This window comes from Uloborus diversus, chromosome 1 (genome assembly GCF_026930045.1).
Source record: "Uloborus diversus isolate 005 chromosome 1, Udiv.v.3.1, whole genome shotgun sequence".
Taxonomy (NCBI): domain Eukaryota; kingdom Metazoa; phylum Arthropoda; class Arachnida; order Araneae; family Uloboridae; genus Uloborus; species Uloborus diversus.
The window spans coordinates 65,646,489-65,671,149 of NC_072731.1; the positions used below are offsets into that span (position 1 = coordinate 65,646,489).

Here is a 24,661-nt window from a genome sequence, read left to right on the forward strand (position 1 = left end):
ATAATAATGCATTTCAGAATTTAAGTGCATTTCAAGTGTGTTTTACTTAACTAATTTAAGTTTGTACTCTTGTAATGAAATGTGTTGTAAGTAATTAATAATTATGTACGAGAATTAATATGAATAAGTAAAAAAAAAACATGCTTTTTAAAGCTTATATATTGAAAATAAAATGGATAGTTTTTGATGTTGAAAGAACACGATCATGGATTGTAGTATCCCAGCTCTTATTTATTTTTTCAAAAGTTATTATCATTCATGAAGTTTTATTGTCTGACCACTGCTAGCGAAAATGTTTAATTTAAAATCGAAAAAAAAAATTAATTAAAAAAAAGAAAACAACGGATAGTAAATGTCAAAAATTTGCACAGCAAAACTAACGATGTCGGAAATTACTTCATAACAGATTCTTATCAAAAATTTTTTAGTCGACGTTCATTACAACAACCCCTGTAGTTCGAAAAAGTCTGTCACTGCAACTGAAAGTCGCTATAACGTAAATGCACATCATATTGCATTTTATTTAGTCATTTTTAAAAATACTGAAGTCACTTTTACCAATTATGTTTTACGTTAAAAGGGAATTCAAATACGAGCAAAATAAAAATCAATACAGTTTCTTTTTTTTATTTGACTTGTTAGAGGGTTTACACATAACTTGAAAACGATACACGTAACGAAAAACACACTGGAAATAACTGACAGAAATCGTTTTTTTCTTTAATTTGAGAACATGGTTTGAAATCTTTAAAAATGTCGTTTTCTTCGTATTTAGATACTGTTGAAGACTTCAGATTTACGACTTTTCAAAAAAAAAAAAAAAAAGACTTTAAAGTGTGTTTACCGTTTCTCTACGGTTATCATATTTTTTTCGAAACAGCTTCATCATCGAATAAACTCTTTCAGTGGAAATATTTCACCCGCAGAAGCATAAAAGTTTTAAACATCAGTTTTTTAACAGACAGTCTTAAGAATAACAAAAAATTGCATTGTTTTTTACAATAAAATAAAACAAATATTTCGGGCTGTGGCGTTTTCCCCTATACAGTTGCACGTTAATATCCCGGAACACAAGCCCCTAAAAATTTCAATGCCGCAATCTGTGCCACGACACCCCGCGCCATGGTAGTCAAAAGAATTAATGCGATATTTCTCACGCGCTTTGGTGGTGACCAAATATGGAAGTGAAATGTCTTGTCAGATGCAGATGTTGAATTCGCGCCGTACCTTCCATTTCTGAACAAAACTCGCTAAATTTGGCGACTTTACTAAAAATTTCGGCAATTTTTAAGACATCATATTTCGATAACGTGGTCACGAGGGCACGTAGTTTCAGTGCCATAAATATGTTTTCCAATGCTCTTTCGAATGCCACCAATTTGGAATTTTTTTGAATTTCCTTGATCGTGATGTTTCCTGGTAAGACTTTTCGCAAAAATCCGAACGTTATATATATGTTCTGATTAATTGCGAAACTTGGAATAAGCTTTATTTGATGCAGAAATAACATTTCTTTCAAATGACATAGAATGTTAAAGGATGTGGGAAACCTTTCATCCCTTTGATAGGCAATTAAAGTGAAATTTTGGCTTAAAAAATTAATTACAAAGAAACTAATTCGAAATTTAAAATAATAATACTAATAATAATAAAAAAAAAACAGGTGCAAAACCCGAAGCTCGAAGTAATCTCTATATATGGAAACAAAATAACATCCAAGAAATTGTGAAATTATGTCTGTGATTGGCCTGGGTCCAGGAGACTCCATAGCACCTTCAGTCCTGAAATTTTGTGCAAAATGTTTTTCAAGACCCAGGGGCTTTCACCTGGCGTTTTATTTTTTAAATTTCGAATTAGTTTTCTTGTAATTATTTTTTAAGCTAAATTTTACATGAATTGCTTATCGAAGAGATGAAAATTTTCTCACGCCCATTAACATCCTAAGTCATTCGAAAAAGCTTTTTTATCTGCATCAGATTGAGCTAAAGCCCTAAATAGCAGCTTAAGTAGCGACACGTCCGCCTTTCTTGGGGCTAAACGATGCTTTCTTCTATGTCTGCTATGGTGAAGTGGCGTGTTTTGCCTCTTAATTGTCGTTTCTTATTAACTCCATGTTAATTCACAATTAAGAAACAACACATTCAAGGAGCAAAACACGCGCTACTTCACCGTAGCAGACATAGAAGAAAGCATCGTTTAGCCCCAAGATGGCGGACGTGTCGCTACTTAAGCTGCGATCTAGGACTTTAGATTGAGCGTGTTCCAATTTTCTCAATTAGTTAGAACATCAGATAGGAGGATTTCTAAAATTGATGGAAGCGAAAGTCCTAAGCTCAACTCAATTCAAGTCCGCAGCAAAAGAGCAAAATTGGACCCTGAGAAGGGTGCTGTTGTTTTGTGTGTGTTGAAGTGTGTTGAAGTGTTTGAAGCGTTCTTTAAAAAATAATTTTTTAATGCGTATTCTTATCAAGTTCTTTTTGTCTTCGGCTTGGATGAGCTCATTATTGAAACGTTATTTTCTACGGGAAAGGGACCAAGATTTTTATTTTGTTCTAATCGTTACGTGTGTTTTAATCCGATTCTTCTTATTAGGCACTTTAAATCTTCGCGAACCCAACAGCAGGGGCGGAACCCCCTAGTTTTACACAAAATTTCATGGCTGTAGATGTTATGGGATCTCCTGGACGCAGGGCCGCCACAGATAGAACTTCCCAATTTATTTGACGTTATTTTTTTTAACATTATATAGCGATAAATTTTCAATGAAATTGCTAATTACCACAGTTTGGTGCCTGTGGGAAAAGAATACAGAAAAAGAATGTTCTTCCCGCACCTAAAGGAGAACGATCTCCGTCTGTGATCCTAGCCGGTTGCTATCCAGAACGAAACCCATTTTCTAGGATTTTGAGTTTGTTGTAGTGCGTCTTTGCGATCGAACTTTCATTCCAACTCAAACCCTACTTAGTTCAGTCTTTACTCTTTCTAAACTTTCAGCTAATGTATTAAGGTGCAGCGTAACCTATCAAAACTCTTGCGTCATTAAATCTGGCAGAATCAGCTTAACGTATTTTTAACAAGGAGTATCCGCTAGTCACCGCTAAAAATCGACAAGCTTATAGAAAAGTTCTGTAGTGATACATAGACATCCAAGGGGAAAAGGGTGAAAAAAAAAAAAAAAACATCTTCAGTGTTACAGCGCAGAATAACGTTTTACATTCACAGATACGGTTTGGAATATTCTAAGTTGGGGCAAACTTAACTTGACAACAACGTAATGCTGCGATAAAGATCTGCGTACCATTCACAATACTGCTAGGTTAGTTTTGTCCCAACTATGATCACCTATTTACACTCATTTGCCAAGAAAAAGAAAAGAAGAAAAACAATTCCTAAAAAAGAGCGAGAAGAAAAAATAAAGGAGTTCACAAAACTTTCGGGCTTAAAATTTGCCATGCAGATGCAGAAAAGATAAATCTACAAAGCGTTAGAGCTATGATGTGGAGTGAACTGATAGCACTGCACAGCAAATAAATAAATAATAAAATAAATTAATAATAATAAAATAAATGAATAAATCTCAAATGGCTTCTGACGCCATGCTTGCTGATTCTTATGTAAAATAATCCCATAAATCCAAATATGACCCCCGTTCTCCCCATATCACGGATGCTCGCATCATCGATGCGAGCATTAGTTTCATCAAATATCCAACAAACCTATCAAACAAAAAAAAAAAAAAAAAGAAAAGGCAACTCTGAATTAAGAAATTAAGATGTTCGATATATTGAATCCCACGAACAAGAACACCAGTTGGGTAAAATGTTCATTATTAAATTTTTGAAAATCTAATAAAACTTCAAAATTGATGAAAATGATCGATCATATTTGATAAATTTCTTTCAATAGTTCAGAATTCAAATTTCAATAAAGTTAAATCACAAGTCTTTAAATTCAAGATTCGTTATTTTTTAACATTAAAATTTTAGCCTACATCCCTAATCATGGTTCAAAACTTCCTCATTTGAATGGAAAAGACTGTATCGCAGCAAGAGCGGTTACAGTTACATAGAAATATTCAAGAGCAGAGTTAATTTGCATAAATAATTCAAACAATATTCATCGAAGCAGTTGTTTTAAATACGAGTAAGATTCTTTTTAAATCATTATTTTGTTATAAATTTTGCTGTTTCATTTTCAGGCATAAAATTCTTACAAGTACCAGCGTCACGTACCTTTGACCCCTATGTGCTAAAATTTCTTCTTTTCACTTAGGTCCAGAAGTAGTTGTCCTTGAGAACAATAAACTATCTCGTGAAAACGAGAACGGCATAGACTTCCCTACAACAACGAGTACTTTTCAACCGGCCAGCAGAATCTCCAGGGAAGATATGAAACGCAGCAATTTTGAATGTTCTGCTGGTAGGTTATTTTAGAATATGCAATTCCATTTTAATAGACGCGTCAATGGGTTGTTTCTTTCAGTCAAAAGTAGAGGTGTGACATCGATAGCAAAACATCGATGCAAGAAATTAAAACAGCGATGTGTTTGATACATCAACCAAAAAACATCGATGTTTAAAAACATCGATTTTTTTTATCAATATACAGGTATCTCATATATTTTCGAGTATACTACACCACTACAGACTTACATACATACAGACATGATAATCTCTAACGAATGTTTCTTAGAGGATCTGTGAATTCTTTTCGCATTGCGTCAATTCGCTGAATTATAGCTATTATTTCAGAAATGTCTAAGCAAAGTCAATAATAAATTATATATATATATATATATATATATATATATATATATATATATATATATATATATATATATATAAATATTAATTTAAGCAATACAAAAGAATACGTACCCGACGAATATATTGAAAATACTGAACCTCAAACCATGAATACAATTTAATAAGAATAAGTTCGCAATAAACATGTGAAAATGAGGTCTGCATTTGAGAACTATAGGGATTCAGTTTTTTTTCTTTTTTCTTTTTTTTGTCAGGCATTAATTTTTTTTTTGTATATGGTATAAGGGGTATGAAAGTGATGTCGATGTTTCCGAAAGTTCAATGTTTTTGGGTCAATTTATAGACACCATTGTTTTTTTTTTTTTTTTTTAATTTTGTAGATCAATGTTTTAAAACATTGATGTTTTTCAATCGATTTCGCTTCACTGTGAGACACTTGTCCCTGAGTCGGGAAAAATGAACGCATGCAAATTAAAAAGACTAAAACTCATTATTCATGAATGGGTAAATCAATTTAAACAACTTTTCAGATATTATTTTATTAATTTATGGATCATTAACACATTAAAAAAACTGATAGATTTTTTATATGGGTCAAAAAATTAGAATAATCTATTCATTCAATGTAAATTTTAAAAAGTAGCGAAAATATTTGCATGCCTGTTACCCTATAGTTTGTCACAAGTATGGAGTTTGGCGCTCGGATAATTTCACGCTCTTTTAAAAGTCTTTTACTGCTCAAAATGAATCGTCAAGGTGATCAATAGGAAAAAAACGAAGTTACATAGTGTATCATTTCTTAAAGTTAGAAAAAAACTATCCAACTCAATACAAATGAACCTTTTATAATCTATGGTACGCAAAATTTTAAAGGAATATAGTAGGACTAACCAACTAAAAAGTAACCGAAGTAAACGACGTAGAAAAATTGGAACACAAAAGAGATGAACCCAAATTAAAGTAATTTGTCCAAAATAATTGTTGAAAAATGCTTCTTATGTCCATAAGTGTTGGGCAGAATGTATAGTTATCTTCCTTATATAGTTAGTAATGTCGATCACGCACAGGCGTGGATCCAAAGGGGAAGGGGGCAATGGAGGCAACTGCCCCTCCCTGGACAAATCAGGGGAGCCTGAAAAACTCAGAACATTATTCACAGTTGTAACTGAATAATTAAACATCAAAAAGAAAGAAATAAAGATATTTGGAAACTTTGTCTCATTCACCAGTTCTCAACCTGTATGGAGTAGGGCGCTTCCGTGCACCTCAAGGGGGCGCAATATCTGTAACCTTTGAGTTTTCTCTCTAAATTTAGGGGGAAAGTTTTGGAATTAGGTTCAAAAGAAAAAAAGACATTTGGAAAATTTATTTGGTTCATTCACCAGTTCTCAATCTGTGGGGAGTGGAGTGCAATATCCGCAACTAATTAGTTTTCCTTTCAAATTTAGGGGGAAGTTTTGGAATTAGGTACAAAAGAAAGAAAGACACTTGGAAAATTTATTTGTCTCATTCACCGGTTCTCAACCTGTGGGAAGTGGGCCGCTTTCGCACTCCTCTAGAGAGCGCAATATCCGCAACTCGTAAGTTTTCCCTCTGAATTTACTGGGAAAGTTTTTGAATTGCGTGCAAAAGAAAGAAAGTCATTCGGAAAATTTGATTCATTTACCGATTCTCAATCTGTGGGACGCCCCCGTGACCCCTAGGGGGCACAATATCTGTAACTTATGAGTTTCTCTCTAAATTGAAAGAAAATTTTGGAACTAGGTACAAAAGAAAGACATTTAAAAAATGTTTTGTTTCATTCACCGTTTTTTAACCAATGTGAAGTGGGGCGTGTCTGCGTCTCCCTAAGGTTGAAAAATTTCAGGGAGAAATTTTCAGATCCAAACCCTTCCCCTAAGACCTAACGTCATCAAAGAGATGCTGCAATTATGTATTTAGATTATCAATTTTGACAAGATTTCCAAGAGAGAGTCTCCTTTCTCCTAACATCTCTTTGCGAAGCGTCATCGAAGATCGTCTAAAATTGTTCATGGAACTTAAAAAAAAAAAAAAAAAAAAACACTAAAGCCCATTCTTTCCTTCAAAATTACATGCTGAGTTGATTTTTTTCCCAGAAGTATTCTTTCTTACTGAAGAGAAAAAATGAACATGTCTTGGAGAAAGCAACGTTATTTTAACAAGGAAAAGAAAAAAGAAATGTTAAGAAAAAAACCTTCATTATTTTAAAAAGAAATATTTAAATTAAAATTCTTGAACAGTTGTAGATTCTTGGTCAGCTAATTTGTTCCGCCTCCTTTATGAAAATAAGAATACTGTGGGCGAAGCCCCCCATCTAAAATCATTACAGATAGTCGCAAATTTTGTTTCCTGGTCTTGAATTTTGTAGATTATTTAAGAGAAAAGAGCCCCCGAACACTCCGCCATCTAACAACACGGAAGATCGTCTAAGTAGCGATTTTGAATCTTCAATTTCGAAAAATTCCTGGGCAGGGGATCTCGAAATCCGTCTCCTTGAATATCAATAAACAATGACGAAAATTGTGTTTTTAAAACTACAATTTTGTTAGTTTTAAGGGGAAGAACCTCTGAATTTCTCCCTCTAACACCATTGAAGAACGTCTAAAAACTTTGTTTTAAGTACTTCAATTTCGAAAAACTTCCAGAGGAGAATCCTCCTCCCATCCGGAACTCCCCTTTCCTTATGTCTTCAGATTGTCTAAAATTTAATTTCTGGAGCTTTAATTTTGAAGCATTGGGTGCGGGTGGTAAATCGATTCAAAAAATTGATTGGGGACATTTCCTAAGCTTCATTTTTTTCTTTATCGTCAACAAACGCAGTCTATAATCACCTTTTCAAGACATAAATTTTAAAAAATTTCTACGGGGGGGGGGAGCAGAACCTTTGTTTCCCTTAACATTACCAAAGATCGTCTAACAGTTTTAACCTCAAAACGTTCCTGTTAGTTTTTGTATGTGTCTATGTGTGTGTATTTCTTCATATATACACTGGTGTCCAAAAGTTAAGCATAATTCATAAAATGCGAGAAAAATCTAAATTTTCGTAAAATTATATAACTTATGGCGATTCATTGGTTGAAGAAGACACAATATGTTTATGCAAAATAGTATAGTCGATGGTGTCATGCGCGAATTAGGTGCGCGTTTCGGAATGTGGATAAAACAGCTAGCACGCTTTAGAGAGTTCAAGCGCGTTTCATGCAATTGCTGTACCAAGAAACATTGAATCTGGTGAAACAGAACTAATAATGGCACAAAGACGCCAATTGGACCTGTTTGCGAAAGGAAGAATCGTTGGAATGCTAGAATCTGGACGATCACAAACTGAAGTGTCTCGTATTCTTAATGTGCGTCAGTGTGTAATCTCGAGACTGGCAGAGGTTTTCAAATACGGGAGATGTTACTCTCCGACCAGTGCCAGGTCGACCAAGAGTCACAATCGCAAGTCAAGATCGTTTTCTGGCAATTTCTGCACGACGTCATAGGGACAGCTGTGCCAGAGAACTGGGTTCGGCGCTCAGTGCCGTCACAGGAGTAACAATTTCGAGGCAAACTGTTCACAAGAGACTCAATCATGTCGGTCTGTATTCCAGAAGACCAGCAGTTTGCATTCCTGTCACATCAGCGCATAAACGCGCTCGTTTAAACTGAAGCTTGCAACATCGGCATTGGAGTCCGGGACAGTGGGCTAATGTGATGTTCAGTGATGAGTCCCGCTTTACTCTACAGAGTGATTCTCGTCAGGTAACAATCTGGAGAGAAAAGGGGACTCGTTTCCAACCGCAAAGCATAAGAGAAAGACATCACTGCGTCAGCAGGAGTAATGGTATGGGCGGGCATTATGTTGGATGGCCGCACCGACCTCCATATTTTTGAAACAGGCTCAGTCACTGGTCAAAGATACAGAGACGAGGTTCTTGAGCCTTATGTTCGCTTGTTTCGAGGTGCTGTTGGTCCTGAGTTCATATTCATGGACAATAACGCGCCATGTCACCGAACAGATGTGGTCGATGACTTCCGCGAATCAGAAAATATCCAGCGAATGACGTGGCCTGCGAACTCCCCTGATCTGAACCCTATCGAACATGTCTGGGATATGCTTGGGAGACAACTTGCAGCCCGTTCGAACCCGCCAAGCTCCGCTCCGGAGCTAAAAAGAGCTCTCCAGCATGCTTGGAACTTTTTAAGCCCACAACTCATCCACCACCTCATAGAAAGTATGAGTAATCGTTGTGCAGCGTGCCTGGCAGTCAGCGGTGGCCATACACACTATTGAACTGCAGCATCATCTTTTAAAGAAAAATTTTTGTGCAAAGAGTAAACTCCTCATATGCCTAATTTTCATTAAAACTATTTTTTGGGATGATAAAAGTAAATATTACCGCTTTTTTTTGAGTAGTTTACTTATTTTGTAACCGTGTTGCACTCGCATATCACGTTTCCCCCTATTTCGATGTATATTTCTCACATTACTCACATAAATAACAATTATGCTTAACTTTTGGACACCAGTGTATGTCTGAGGGAAAAATTTTTAAAGGCTCCGCCCCCCCCCCCCCCGGAATAAAAAGAAAAACTATTTTCAGGTTGCGCCACTGCTCTTCTCGGAACTTAAATTTTCTGGAAAGAGTTTTGAACCCTCTATTTTCCCCTTACGTCAAAAAAGATGGAATACAATCGCGTTTTTAGGACTACAATTCCGAAACATTTTTGGAAAGTCCTCATCCTGCTTCCCCTAACTAACATCATCGAAGATCGTCTCAAGTTGCATTTTTTGAATTACAATTTCGAAAGATGGCCGGCGGAGAGTCTCTCAAGGATTACGCCCATCGCTTCTCCCTTGCATCCGCGCTTGCCCTTTCTGATTTTGAATTTTGTTATTAAAGCAATTTTTTAAACAATTCTTACACTGAAAGTGTTATACACATCAATTACTTTTATTGCAATAATGAATCACAATACGATGTTCTACATTTTTTTTTTCTGCTGGGGGGAGGGTTTCACCACAAATTAACGTTCTAGGTGTTGCCCGTTCTGGGAACTCCACTATAAAATCACGTTATGTTCTACATTAATTTATTCAAATTGTTTTTCGTTTCCAATAACAATATATTTTTACTTAATATAGTTTTTTTTTTTTACCACACGGAAAAATAGCTGAATGTTCAAAAGAAAAGACAATGTGGATAGCAAAAATGTGGTTTTTCCTCTTTATGAATTTATCATATTTTGGTGGAGCGGGTGGAAGGGTGCTAGGCGGAGAGGGGTGTCAAAATTGGAGAAAAAATTGCCCCCTCCTGAGCCAAATCCTGGATCAGCACCTGATCACGCAGAACTTTTTCTGTCCTGATCTTGAAGTTGCAATTGGAATCTCTTGTGATTATTCATCCAGCATGAATGCAGAACTCTTGGTCTCAAATGCTGCTCTAGTTTACTGCAGGATCATTTTTTTATAACTACATCAGTATTAATTACTCGTAATAATGGAGACATTTAAAGTTACCCCAAAATGATTGAATTTATAGGAGGCAAAGTCACCTCCACAAAACCACCATATATTAAATTCAAACGCTTTCAAGAGTTTTGGAATTTCATTGATACAGTTTAATGAATGTCATCGTTAAACATTCTTATCGGAAAGACTATCTTTGTTTTTGCAAATGGCATTAACATTTTAACATAAAATAAAATTTTAATTATGTCTAAAAAATGCTTTGAATTAATGCACTACCCCAAAAACGCTATTACATACTACTCAATCATTTTATGTAACGATTTTGCAACGAGAGAAACAAGAGATTGAGACAAATGTAAAAATATTAAAGAACGTAATACATGACTTTTTAAGCTGTGCACCTGTCGTATATATTTCTCGCGTTTTGGTCGATCTCGCGTAGTAAGTGGATAGATAAAGTAGAGGGGTCGACTTATGACCCCCTCTACTTAGAATAGAGAAAATGGAAAACCCGCACACAAGATATTTTCTGAAAAATATTGTGAGCTTTCTGCAGCGATTTTTTGAAGATAAACGTTTTAAATAAAAGGAAAATAAAATGTAATGAACATGCTTCTGATGGATAAAGCGCGATTTTTTGTATACAAAAGGTGTTCATTTCTGCGATTGGGATTTTTTAAAGGGCTCGTTCTCGCGGTTACGATTTTTGTTACTTGTTGCTCTTATTTTGAATTGATATCAAAAAAGTTTTGCGATGTAGTCACATTAACTTCTTAAAAAAATAAAATATAAATAATAATTTTAAAAAAACGAGTGTTAATTTTCACGTAGCCAATTATTGGGGAAATTCTTGAATATGGCAGTTGGCAGTTCCCGAACTTTTCGCAAAGTCGACCTTTTACTGTAATTTTTTAGTCTCATTTCACACTCAATGGAACGAAATCCATGGAAAATTATAACAGAATGTGTGAGTATTCACTTTTTTAGCGTTTATTTAAAAGAGTGTGACTTAAAGCGGAAAATGTTCTCGTTTTCAGGTGCCTTTTTGAAAAATTCTTCGGCGAAAATCTGCGGAAAATTTTCCCCGCGTACACGTCGATTCTCAACCAGGGCCGATCCTAGCAGGTGTGCAGAGTGTGCGCCGTACAAGGGCGGCCAAAGCAAGGGGCGGCCGCAGGCCGCATCATATCATTATTATAATCAAGCAAAATTCCTCAAGAATTTCTCACAAGATAACTTATAATAAGTAGAATAAATATGCTGATTTTTAAATGTTCAATTGTCAAAGTATGTCGATTTCCCGACAGCATAGCATACATAGTTTAAGAAAAATAGAATGTTAGAGAACATTGTGTTGGTTTATTGTCCATTAATATCTACTCTTAACACATATGCTTCATTTGGTTGCAAATTTTGTGACAGAACCGGTAATCAGGCATGGATACAGGGGAGGGGAAAGGCCCCCTTCTGATGTATGAAATGGTGCCGTCTAAAAGGAGCACCGAGGGCGGCCACTAATGTTTACCCCCAAAGCTTTTATAGACCTAAACAATGAAGACATATTTTATTTATTATAAAAAAGCTATACTGATTAGATACTCTCGCAAGCATTTCAAACAACAAACTATGTAACAAACTCTGCTTTTAACAATCGTGGATGCGTGGAGAGAAAGTGGAAAATTACGACTCCCTTGAGAGTAACATATATGAATGACGAGCTAAAATGTTGTACTTTTCCCCCTTTACGACAATTTTTCTGATTAAAATCTTGAATGAACAGCCCGTTTTCAAATTACGTAGGAGGACAGGACCCTTGCCCCGGGAAGCAAATTTAAATGTAACTCCAAAACGAAGATCCAAAAGGATGCCATGACCTCCTTGACGAAACTAAAGAACGTTTAAAATTGCGTTTCTAGGACTTTATTTTCGGAAAATTTCACTGGTTGAACCATCGATCTTAAGGACCCAATTAAGTCTCTGATTCACCTCTTCCACCTTGACTTAATCAAACATAGCCTAAAAATGTTGGCTCTAAAATCCAAAACGTGTTTTCAGACGACAGCTCTTCCTATCATCAAACGTCATAAAATTGCTTTGACATTTTTCGAAATGTTTGCAGTGGAGGACCCCGAAATCCATTTGCAAACATTACTACCAAAGACAGTCTCAATTAGCGTCTTTAGAGAAGCCTCTAATTCCATCCCCTCTCACTTAACGTATTGAAAAACAAACTAAAATTGCGTTTTTCAAACAACAGTTTCAGGAACTTTTGGGGAAAGACCCCGAATCCCCCTTTTCTCCAACGCAAGCACTATACCTAAAAATTTCGTTTTTAGACGGTTCCGTGGCGCCATATAGCTTCCTGCCTAAACTAGCCTGAAATTGACTTCAGTTTCAAAAACATAGTTCGTGAAGGCACATTGAACCCCCACCCGCTCTTAGTCCCATCGTTATCAAACAATGTTTAAAATACGTTTTTGGGACTTATATTTCTACAGAATTCCGGAGGAGAACTGCCAGGTTTATGTAACTTTTTACGGCGCTAGAGCATATCCATCAATCGTCGAGGTGAGGTGGACAAAAGTCTATAGTTATATTTTTCAGATATTAATGTTGAAAAATATCCGAAAGATCCGTAGAAGTTTCCCAGTTTTGTTAACGTCACCAAAGATAATATAAAATTGCGATTTTAGAAATATCCGCTTAAGAGCCCCCAAATCCTTCCTTCTTAAAAATAGCCTATGATGGATTTCAGTTCCGAAAAATATTTTGGTTCAGAATATTTTCACGTTTCCCCTATTGTTTTCAAATCTATCCAAAAACGGGTTTTGAAAAAATAGTTCCGAGAAATTTTCGGAGGATAGCCGCCAGATCCCCTACCGTCACCAAAGATGGCCTAAATTTGCGTTTTAAACTTATATTTCGAAATCTTTCGATGGGAGACGATTGAATCTCCCTCCCTCTTGCAACGTCAACAAAGGTAACCCAAAATTGCGGATTTAAAATTTCAGTTTCGGAGATTTTTCGGGAAGAACCCCGATCCTTGCTAAGCTACGGTCTTAAAAAATAGCTTCAAATTGATTTCAATTTTGAAAGAACTTTAGGAAAGAACTGCAACATTACTTTCACCTAAAGTCTCGAAAAAGTTCCTAAAATTGCGATATTTGACGTCAATTTCGAAAATTTCTCCATGCACCTTGAACATACTTGACTCTTTTGTTCTGGCAACCAAACACAACTAAAGATTAACTAAAAATATTTTTCATACGCCAATTTCGATAATTTTCTTGGAGCAATCCTCCTCCCCTGAACCTCTGACACCTCCCCTTCCTCCGTCCCTTCTCTGATGTCACCGAAGAAAGACTATAAAATGCGTTTTTACGACTAGTAAATTTTGCTATCTATTACTTTCTTCAAAGATATTAATTGTAGCTAAGGAGTTTCTTGCTATAAAAAATTTCTTCCTTTTTATAATATTATTCTTCTGTCCCCCCCCCCTTTTTAAATTCGAACTTGGCATTTAAATTTAAAGAAAGATTTATATAAACATTTAAGATTAGTCAAAATATGCAAATTACTCTTGAGGGACTGCACATTAGGGCTTTGCACACGGGCGGCCGACACCCTAGGATCGGCTCTGTCCTCAACTATTATACTAGTAACTTCATTTCTTGTACTAAAATTCAACACTTTTATGCCAGCGTATACGGTAATTCCTATGTTCATGTCTCTCCGTCTCCGTCCTATATATACGATCATCATTTCTAGTTGTAATGTTAATCTGTGGTGTCTTCTAGCTACCAGGAACAACCTGTGGCTCGATTTCAGTAGAGCTCCCAAACGTCCAAGACGTCACTTACGTCTAGAAATAAATGGCCAGCAAGATGACGACAATTTGGAACCAACGGCTCACCTGCTGAAGCAAGGGTAAGAGTCTGAATGGATTCGAAAGATTTTTTTTTTCTATTTACATTTGAATCGTGGTGAAATATATCCCGTTAAGATTTTAGGTGTAATAATCAGTTTAATTGATAGAATATTTCAATAGATAGTTGCAATATCTGTACTTCATAAAAGAGTAATATCATTTATTTTCTTCTTCTTCGTACTAACCCTTCAGTTCAGTTCTGAATCAGATCAGATCCATGTGTTAATTCGTCTTCATGACCTCCAAAACACATTTATATTTTCAAAGCATGTCCTCTCTGCTTAAACTAACACAACTAAGATGTTGTGCTGTAACTCAGAGTAGAGTACACAGCACGCCCGTAACTCTCGCGGCACTGGGGGGCGGGGAGGGGGGTGCGCAAAAGGTATGAGGGTGGTCGCTCTGGAAAAATAATGTAACGGACCCGGTGTGACTTCAACTTTCTTGAAAGGACGATACAGTTCTTGAGAAACACACAGGATATTTATTTACACTATGTACAGGAAAGATCGTCAACAACTGCTAAATTAATCATCAGCAACTAAGTAAATATCACTCAACACCGTTAACTCAACGGTTACACACATATTCACTTCCAAATACGCAAAAATACAGCTCAAAAAGCTTCACAAAACAGAGCTATAAATGCTCTCCGCTGCAACGATTCACAAGCAAAAACTAACTAGAAACTGAACTTTTTATCATGCGGGCCGCTATTTATACACATCGAACAGTTTAAACACTATTCTAAAAGATTCCCGAAAATCGTAGACCGTTATTTTATTTCTGTCATTCACAAATTTTATCATTCAGAAATGAGGGATCCGTATACTTCAGCCGAATGTATAGGAGCTGTATATTCATTACAGGAAACTATTGACAGGTTACGTTGCTACAATAATTTTAGATGAGAGATAATTTAGTAAACGCCGAATTTAGCTAGATTACGACAAATTAATCACAAAAATAATTACTATTTACAGAATTTGTAACAATAACACTATGTTACAATTCAAAAACTTGATGATTATTAATTTCATAGAATACTCTTCATCGTATTCTTTCGGTTTCTTATTGTATAGCTTTTAATTTTTTGCGATAAATCTAAGATAGGGCGCACTTATAAATCTTTTTATTTGCGGAAAGGGGGGGGGGAAGCACTTACAAGTCTTGCGAAGGGTGGGGATGCATCTAAGTCTATGTACGCTACTGTGTGGCTCCGTTGTTACCACACTTGGTATAAGCTGGGAAAGTTTTAATGCCACCTAAGAATATGAGAGTCCTCAAATGGCCAGAGGTTAACCAAGCCAGAGTAGTCTAGTTCCTCCTATTCATCCACACATTAAGAGGTAAACTCCAAGCTGGGCTGACGCCCCGTGTTGGACCTTCCCCTCTGCAACCCACTACGACTATAGATTCCTGTCGACCTCATTGTGGTACAACCATGCATGTGCCGATTTGGAAGAGGGATTTTTTACGTTTTATTTGGGGCAATGCCAGCACATTATATTTACCAAGACTTTTTATCTTCCAAGTTTGTACGTTCATAAAATTAAACAGTTTGTGAGTAAATTTATAGCAAATTTTGATAAACTGAATATCTATATAACTTACTAGTTAATAGCTTACCCATTCTTAGAACAAGTTGATGAAGATTAAATAAAAATAATTAGGGTTTCTATGATGGATGGAAGCTATCCCTAACATCCAGTGGCATTTTCTTAACTTGAAACAAATCGTAGACTACATGACACCTGATTGGAGCACCTTCCCAAAAAACTATCGTTTCTTCAAAACGATATATTCTATAGTTTAATGCAATTGCTGCTAGAAAACGTACCTATTATAATAAGATTTTTCAAAAATAAGACTTTGATCCAAGTTGAGCATTAAATTTATACAACCTCCATTTCTTTCACAAAAATTTTTATAAAAAATGATAAATTTAGACATAACTAAAAAAAAATTAAAGGGATAACCCCAAAATAAAGTTATTAACACGCCATTTAGTGAATTGAGAAGTCAAGAAAGTGAACGGGGGGGGGGGGGGGGGGTTGGAGAATAATACATGCTAAGACATTCGATGAAAATTAGAAGAAAAAAACATTATCTCTTGGGGATTGAAAAAATACCTACACCATCTTCAGCCAGAATTGACACTGTCCCTCCCCCAGCCTCCTTAATCCCATACATATTAAAGTTACTGCTAAAGCTTGATACTTTGTTGTGGCATATAGCATTTCTAGGGTTAAAAAAAAAAAATACGAACGAAAATTTAATGAACCAGCTACAAGTGCACTAGACGCCCTGTCACTAAACGCTTTGTTTTGATCAGTTGGGCAAGAGCGGTGATATACCGAAAAACCAAAAGTACCATCCTTATTCGTGCTTTCGTGGTTTATGAAAGAGTATAAATTCTTTTCCGCTGAAATTGATAATTCCACCTAAATAAAATAACTTTTGAGCAATCATAACCTCGAAAATTTATATAATAAGATACATTAAGAATTTGGATTTTAAAAGGTTTTTTAAATGTTGCAATTAGGTATTGACGGTTTTGCATTTTCATAGCAAATATTCTCGAACCAAACGCATTTTCAACCAAATAGCAGCATAGAAAAATTTCTTGCAGATAATTCTGCGTAGTCCTTGTGGAGTAATTCTGCGCAGAAATAATGGGGTCGTTTCCAATATTTTAAAAGTATTTTTTTCTGAAAGAATATGCTTAAAAACATTAGATCTAACCATTTTTTAAATAATTTAAATTTAATATTTTTAAAAAATTACTTAAATCGGTGATCTTTCATTGTTTACATTTCTTGCCGATGACATCACGAATGATGAAATGCTATTCACAGAGCAAAATATTTAATTCGCATCTTTACTCACGTGTATTGGCAACGATATGGTTGAGAGCAAGCGTAGAGCGCAATTTTAATTCGCTTCTTGATTATCATAACGTGGAAACGTGGTACAAAGATACACCAAAAAGCATAATTTTTGACGTCATCTAGACCACGCCTTGTTTAAAAGACATTTTGAAAAATTAATTAAAAAGTAACTGTTGGGAAAATGAAAGAATTTTCTGGGTTCATGTTATTATTATTATTATTATTATTTTTTTTTTGCTTATTCTATCAATTTTAGTGACTAAAAGTACTACTTTTGGCTGAAGGAAACAACCCCATTCACAAAACATTTAACTTTTTAGTAACACTGATATTTTAATTAAGAGTTTTATAATTGAATCGGTAATTAATGTACTGCATACATTTTCAAAAACCGTTAATGACATTTATTTAAATAAATGACAATTTGTTTCCACAATCACTCGTTTCTCCTAAGTTCTTGTGTCTGAGCTTGAGAACATCTCTTCAGCATAGAGATAAAATCGTAGCAGTTTATAGCTGTTCTAACCAAGATTGGATGGTAAAATGAGGTTTGATTTATGATTGGCTTCAACATTATGGCAACTACTAGCTTTTGCCCGCGGCTTCGCTTACGTTGATGTAGTTTTTTTTTCAACTGATTCAAGTTAATGGTCATTACAGGCAGAGGTCAAATAGTTACTAAAACATTGTTTGTCTCTAGTTTCGCCAACATTTCAAATTGCCTGCCACCTTAAATGCATCAAAAGGTATGATTAAAACTGAAAATTATGGGGAAAGGGAGTAAATGAAATGTTGGCAAAACTGAGAAGAAACCCAAAAATCACAAAAATAAATCACGAAAACGTTCAGGAGTTGTAAGGAAGTCAGTTTGGGTAATTCCCAAAAAATCCAATTCGAGTGAGGTCAACTATTCTTAAATAATGTGAAACAGTTCCCTTATAATCCCGATCTCCATCAAATACATAATCGCCAGCGCTACACCGGCAATCTAAATTATTGTATAATGTGTAACTTCTTACTGTAAAAATCGTCCCAAAATAGGGTCAACAATGATGCTACCCGAAATGTTTCCAATAAACAGTAAAAATTTGGCAATTGTTTGAAAGTGTGTGCAAAGACAAAGTAATGGAAGTTTTTGTGCTGTTTATGAATTTGCGAATTAGTTGGCGAATTATTTTACGTGTTAACAATTTAAAAAAAAGAAATGTCAAAGAAATGGCGATATTTGGTTACATGGTGAAAACCGAGAAACAGTATTGCGTAGTCTTAAGCTTCAAAAACAGCGACAGTTGAAAAAAATGCCAAATGCCTTAGCTATTGAAATGATTCCACAAAAAAGTTTGGCTAGATTCCAGCTGATCGACCCAGTCAATACAAATAAATAAAAAAAAACATTAATTGCCTCAAAGTTGCATTAAAATGGAAAAAAATCAGCCAAATCCATGTATTATTTGCCAATCTTGTGCAAAAATCTTACTTCAAGATTTGACTTGAGAAAAGCCTTGAACAGTCACGAAAAGCAAAGATAGTCAACAATACAACAATAGTCGTTATCGACAGGGAGTTGAGATGATACACTAAATATTGTATTGAGTTAAGGAAAGCCTTCGAACATGGAACTAAAAAGCTCATAACTCGTTTTTTATTCTACTTAGAAATTTCGAACAGGTGTCATCTTCAGCAGAAAAATCAGAGCTTTCGATGGACATATAATGTTAATATGTACAAATATTTTTTCACCCCCATATTAGAGAATTTATACGAAAATTGTGTTTTATTGCCCCCCTAAGGGGGTTTTGCCCCCCATAATGGGACGAAAACTACTCTATGTGTTATTCTGATGCATAAGCTATATTATTGTAAAGTTTCATCAAAATCCATTCAGTAGTTTTTGCGTGAAAGAGTAACAAACATCCATACATCTATACATCCATACATCCATACATCCATTCAGACAAACTTTCGCATATATTATAGTCGTAAGATTCTTAGTGAAAGAAAGATGATCCTATTCCACTGATCTTGAACAATCACTCTAACCACACTTCCGTAAAAATTAACAAATGCTTAGTAAGAGGAATAACCCTGTTAGCTCTTCTACCTGGCACCAAGCACAAATCATAAACTCAATCTACTAGATTTGAACGTTTTGGTCCTCTGAAGGCCTTCACCTCAAATGAAGTAAATAGAATCACTCAGTATAAACTAGACTAATGAATTGCAATAAATTAAAAGACGTATTTTGTGTTTTTAAAAGTAGAGAGTAAACGTAAATTCCGGCATTTATATCCTCATATGTATAATAGCGATTTCACTGATCGAGTAACGCTCCTGACGCCATCAAAAATGAAACTTGCGCCACGGCATGATAATTTGATAATATGTTTTGGTAATGTTTGATAGGCAAAGAAATGCTTTACTTAACAAGGCTGAACTGGAACCGGTAACTTGACTGTTTTAATGGTAAGACTCATTTCAGGGGAATGAAGAAACGAAAAAGTAATCAATAATAAACGCTATCTACTGGACTTAAGGGTGAATCCACTTTTGGTAGGGTTAAAATTTCCACTATCAAAATATCACCAAACAGGCAATTGCTTCGTTCAAATGTAGAAGCAATTTTCACCCGTCATACCTTATCGGGCGATTTTCCACATAGTTAATAATTGCAATTACATTTCAGTCTCATATATTTTCTTCCAAGGATGAGGTGCATAGAATTACCCGATTGGGTAGGGTAATTCTGTGTGATGCAAGTTTTTAGTTGTAACCTTCTAAATTTATTTAAAAAAAATGTTACTAATCAGATGCTTTGTGAAGCATATTTTGGATATAATGTTTCGGATGTTGAAAAAATTAGTCAGATCGGGGTGATATTTAAATTATTACTACAGCTCTGTGAAGTTCAGTGCGAAGAATTTGACCACTTTTCCATATAGCATTAATCCAAGGGAGAAGGGGGCACCTTATCTTTAAACATTATAAACATTTCATTTTTAGAAATTTTTATATTTCTAATATAAACAGCAGCACATACTGCTTCACTGCAACAAAGTGAGCAACCACAAAGTGTGCAGAAGTCGACAGTATACGTTAAATCCCGGTTTTCACAAATTTGCCATTTCAACTGCGCTTACGCGCGAACTTGGCTTTTTGGGCTTTCTGTTTTAAGATTTTGTGTTGCTTGCTTATATTTAGGTAGAGTCCCAACAAATTAATGAATGCGATTAGAATATTTTCACAGCGATTTCGTGATATATTATATGAAACTACGGATATGAATACCTGATAATCTTTATAATGTAAAGGGAAAAATGACACTTCAATATTTATTGGTTTGAAAATATTTACTTAACGTAAACGTAAAACACGTTGTGTACTTCAAAAATGATTGGAATATGAGTACAGATGTCTGTCTTTTGCGGGTATTTTATGTTAGCGTAAACAGCAGTATTATACATTCTATTTAGGTTGATGGTTCGACTTTGTATTAGAAGTGATGCTGCAATTCTAATACGCTCTTCTGAGGTTGAAAATTTGGCCCTGAAAAAGGCCTTTGATAGAAAAATCAGACTCCAAATCCATTAATAATTAAGACTCAAAACTCAATCTTTAACGAGACCTAAAAACTAAATCAGAGAAAGCTTTGTGATTTCTAATTTTTTTCTGTTGCTATCTCATATTTATTAACAAATTTTAAATGTTTAATTAATTTTAGCAATATTTTGGAAATCAGCTAAGTCCGAGCGCAAGCGCAGTTGAAATGGCAAATTTGTGATAACCGGGATTTAACGTCGAGTGAAGTCGACCACTTTCCGCCAATGACAAATTTAATCAGTTTTTGCTGAAAGGGCGTAAATCAACTTACGAACAGTGTTGACTTACATCTTTATAACAAAAACAGGTTCTCAATTACAAAATTAATAAAATATTTTATCTTTTTATAAGCTGCAGTGTATCAACTTGCAATTATGCTGCAGAACCACGATTTATAAAACGCTTAAGAGCTAACAGATTTTTATTGATTGATAGTTTTAACGAAATTTTTACACCAAATCATTCATAAACATATTTTTGAAGTACTTTACTTTTTGACTGCAATTCATATTTTCTTTTAAAAGTCATTAAGTTTTAAACTAGCAATTTCAAAATAAAACTTAAGTCCGTAGAAAGTACTTAGATTTTTTACTATTATAAATACTCTTTCCAATTAATAAAGCATTGAAAAAAAAAAAAAAAATGCTCAGAATGCTGCGTTCAGGGGGGGGGGGGCACCCTTCAAAACTTTTGAAATTATTGATTTCACAATATATTTTCAATTTTCATGAAATTCCCATGCCGAGTATAAACATATTTACTTTACGTTTTGTAGATGGTATCATGGTTCCATCAGCCGCGCTGACGCTGAGAATCTTCTTCGATTGATGACGAAAGGCAGTTTTCTTGTCCGCTGCAGTGAGAAATTAAAAAGACAGTATCTACTATCGCTCAAGTAAGTATCAAGGTGATTAGCTGTACGTATGGTTCGTTGTACGTAGTACTTAGATTAATAACGGTCATTCATCCTAGCGCAGCCACAATGCTAACAAAACTCGTGAACTATTTGAAGCATTTTGACTTCGTTTGAGGCTACTGTGCGTCAGAAGGTAAACCAAAGCCCGAGGCATCAACTTAAGTTTAGCCATTTTGGATCGGATTTTTCATTGTTGCGGAGCTAGGGTTACCAGAGCAAAGTTTCGGGTTTTGCCAAATTAGCCAAAAACAATACTTTATTTAATAAACAATTCACGTGCCGCTAATAATTGCTCGCAGTGAGAATTCACAAAACGCAATAACTTGAAAAGACAACCACTCAAACACGCTCTCCGATCCAAAATAGCTGAACTTGCTGATGCGTCGGCTCGTATATATCGGGGCCTTAACCAAAGCGAAATTCTTCGTAAGATTTTAGTAAGGAAAAAAAAGATTATTAACCCAGGACCTCCACACAACCATCACAAACATCCTCAGGGAAGGGCAAAATCAAATTCACTTTTTAATTTTGCGGCAAATGGAACTGTTAATAAATTTGAATAAGGTTTTATTTTATTCTTATTATTTCACAATATCTCCGAAAAATATTAAATGTATGTGTCATTAACCCTTAAATGCCTGATATTTTAAAAACACTTTAAATATGTTCTTTGTTGAACGCCTTGTCTAGTGGTAGGTCGTAGTGGTCGGAGAAGTCTGACTGCGGATGGGGAAGTTCTGAATTCGAATCCCTGCTAGGGCATGGATGTACTTTCTCTCTCCTGTCCTTGTACTTTCTTTATGTGAATGATTGCCTACCCTATAAACGGGTCCTCATGGCATGTTTGTATTGTGGAAGCCAGACTTCCTACCAAATGACGGTTCAGCTGGAAAAGTGAAGCAACACTTCCCAAATTGCCAGCTCTGCTCGCACAAGACAACAACAGCAATAAGAATATGTTCTTTGGCTTTAAACTCCTGTTCAAATCATGAGAATACTTTTAAATATCAGAGTTTGAATTAGATAAGGTTTGTGGTTAAACAACTTCTTGGCAACATTGGGCTTTAACTTAAAAAAAAAAAAAAAAAAGTACCATCAAATGTCCCAAAATATTGTAAAATTGCCTTACTATTTGAGTTAGTAAAGCTTTACTCGTCATAGAAATAAAAGAAGTAGCAGTTTTTAAGCGAACTGAAAAAAAAAAAAAAAAAAAAAAAGTTTTACATTTGCGAATGCCAAAAAAAAAAAAAAAAAAAGAAATCTATTTCTGTTTTCCATCAGATGGGTACATTTACAAGTTTAAAATTGGTTTAGTAACATCTTCAGTGAGTATTTTCTTGGTCATCAGCAACTGCAAAGTTTCAATTTGCTCTTTTTGTATTTTCGAGGACTAACGGGTATGTTGCCAAATGGCAACGCGACTATAAGGCTGGGGCTCTTCTGTTAGAAACTAAGTCCTGGCAGTAAGTAAGTAAGTGATAATCAATTATCAGCGTCTGTCTCAATCTGTGGATAAAGTCCCAGTGACCCCCTGCACTCACGAATTTTAATTGTTTTTATCGGGTTTAAATGCGGTGGCAAACCATTGCAAGTGGGTCACTGAGACCTCCACAAGTTCGGAATAGTACTGAAGGGGAAGTAGAGTCTACTGGACCCAAGGTAGCCCAGGACTTCGAACGCACAGATTGTACGAGTACGTACTGCGCATGTACTCGATAGGTATTTTTCTGCTTCGAACTCCACAACCAGAGCCCCAGGCCCGTCATTTAAAAATTTTCCCGAAGGTGGAGGGAAGGAGAAAAGGTAAATGCATATAAAATCAAAGAACAAAAAAACCGTGCCAACATGTAAGTAAATACACAAATTCCTCAAAGCCGGGGGGGCGTAAGGGGGGGGGGGGATTGAGCCCTGACCATCCGAAAAGACGGCCCTGCAGAGACTTTCGTTTCTGAGTTCAGTATCTTTTCCACTTGGCTGCCCACGGCCCATGAACTTATTTCTTAAAATGTTATAGAATATGATCGAAAGATAATATTGATCACTAACATGTAGGTATACCCAATTCGAAATTCGATCCCATGAAGTGGGAGCCTTGCGTTCTACAGCCTATAAGTTACATAACAGGATGGATAAAATATCCTGAATAAAGCTAACAAAATTCTTTTAAAACTTTTTTTATGTTTAATTTATACTTGTACGTGTAAGTAAACTTGCACTTGGTAAAATTTTAAATCAATTCGAAGGTTGTTTTCATCCCAGAGAAAATAAAAACACTGCATCTTGAATTTCAGTTTTATTTTTCACTTGAAAAATATACGTAACTGCATCTGAGAATTTACGGCGTTACTGTCCAACCACGGGTTGCATGGAATTTTCAAACGTCCAGATAAGACGAATCAATGTGAATAAGGGGGGAAAGTAAAAATTTGATGCCCGTATTCCGCTCATTTGAATGAGACTCCGCTTCTGCAAAAGCTGACTTCGGTAAAAAATAATAGATTCGTCCATTTCCGACTGTAAAAAGGATGTTTGTCTTTCCATGCAATCAGTGGTCAGACAGTACCAGCCTTTGTATTTCCTCCCAAATTTTTGCCGCAATGAATGTACATATTATTGATGACAGTACATATTTTAGAGTTGACTAAATGCAATTATTCCCACAGGAGTTCCAGAGGAGTGATGCATGTGAAGATAGTACAATTGCCAAACGGAAAATATGTGATAAAACAGCAAACGCAGTCGTTTGATTCTATTCCACAATTGATTCAGTATTTCAGTACGCACATACTCAATATTCATGAAATGAATGTTTACCTTTCCCACCCAGTCATAGAAAAGTTACTGTAAAATATTGTTGACTAATAAAGATGTATATTTATTTGTAAGTCATTTGTGATCCGTGTCTTAGAATATTTATTGAAAAGCCATAACTTGCACTCAGTGGTTCCCGAACTTTTTTACACTTCCTTTTTATTGCACAAAAAGTGTTCTGCTCCTCCTTCCCTTCAACTATCGTAATGATCCGATTTCGTAAATGCTATCCTGGTGTTGCAGTACATTTAATGGGTTAAAAAAAATTACTATTTG

The 24,661-nt window shown here is 35.4% G+C and overlaps 1 protein-coding gene across 2 annotated transcripts in view; it reads left to right on the forward strand.

Moving 5' to 3' along the window:
• Positions 1–24,438, forward strand: part of LOC129230140 (uncharacterized) — a 38,427-nt gene extending 13,989 nt beyond the window's left edge. For both annotated transcript variants that reach the window (XM_054864553.1, XM_054864547.1), the window contains exons 4-7: positions 4,273–4,419; positions 14,040–14,169; positions 21,434–21,553; positions 24,238–24,438. In XM_054864553.1, coding sequence (XP_054720528.1) covers positions 4,273–4,419; positions 14,040–14,169; positions 21,434–21,553; positions 24,238–24,421 — 581 coding nt within the window. In that variant the 3' untranslated portion in view covers positions 24,422–24,438. The remainder of the gene's footprint in view (positions 1–4,272; positions 4,420–14,039; positions 14,170–21,433; positions 21,554–24,237) is intronic.
• The last annotated feature ends 223 nt before the right edge of the window (positions 24,439–24,661 follow it).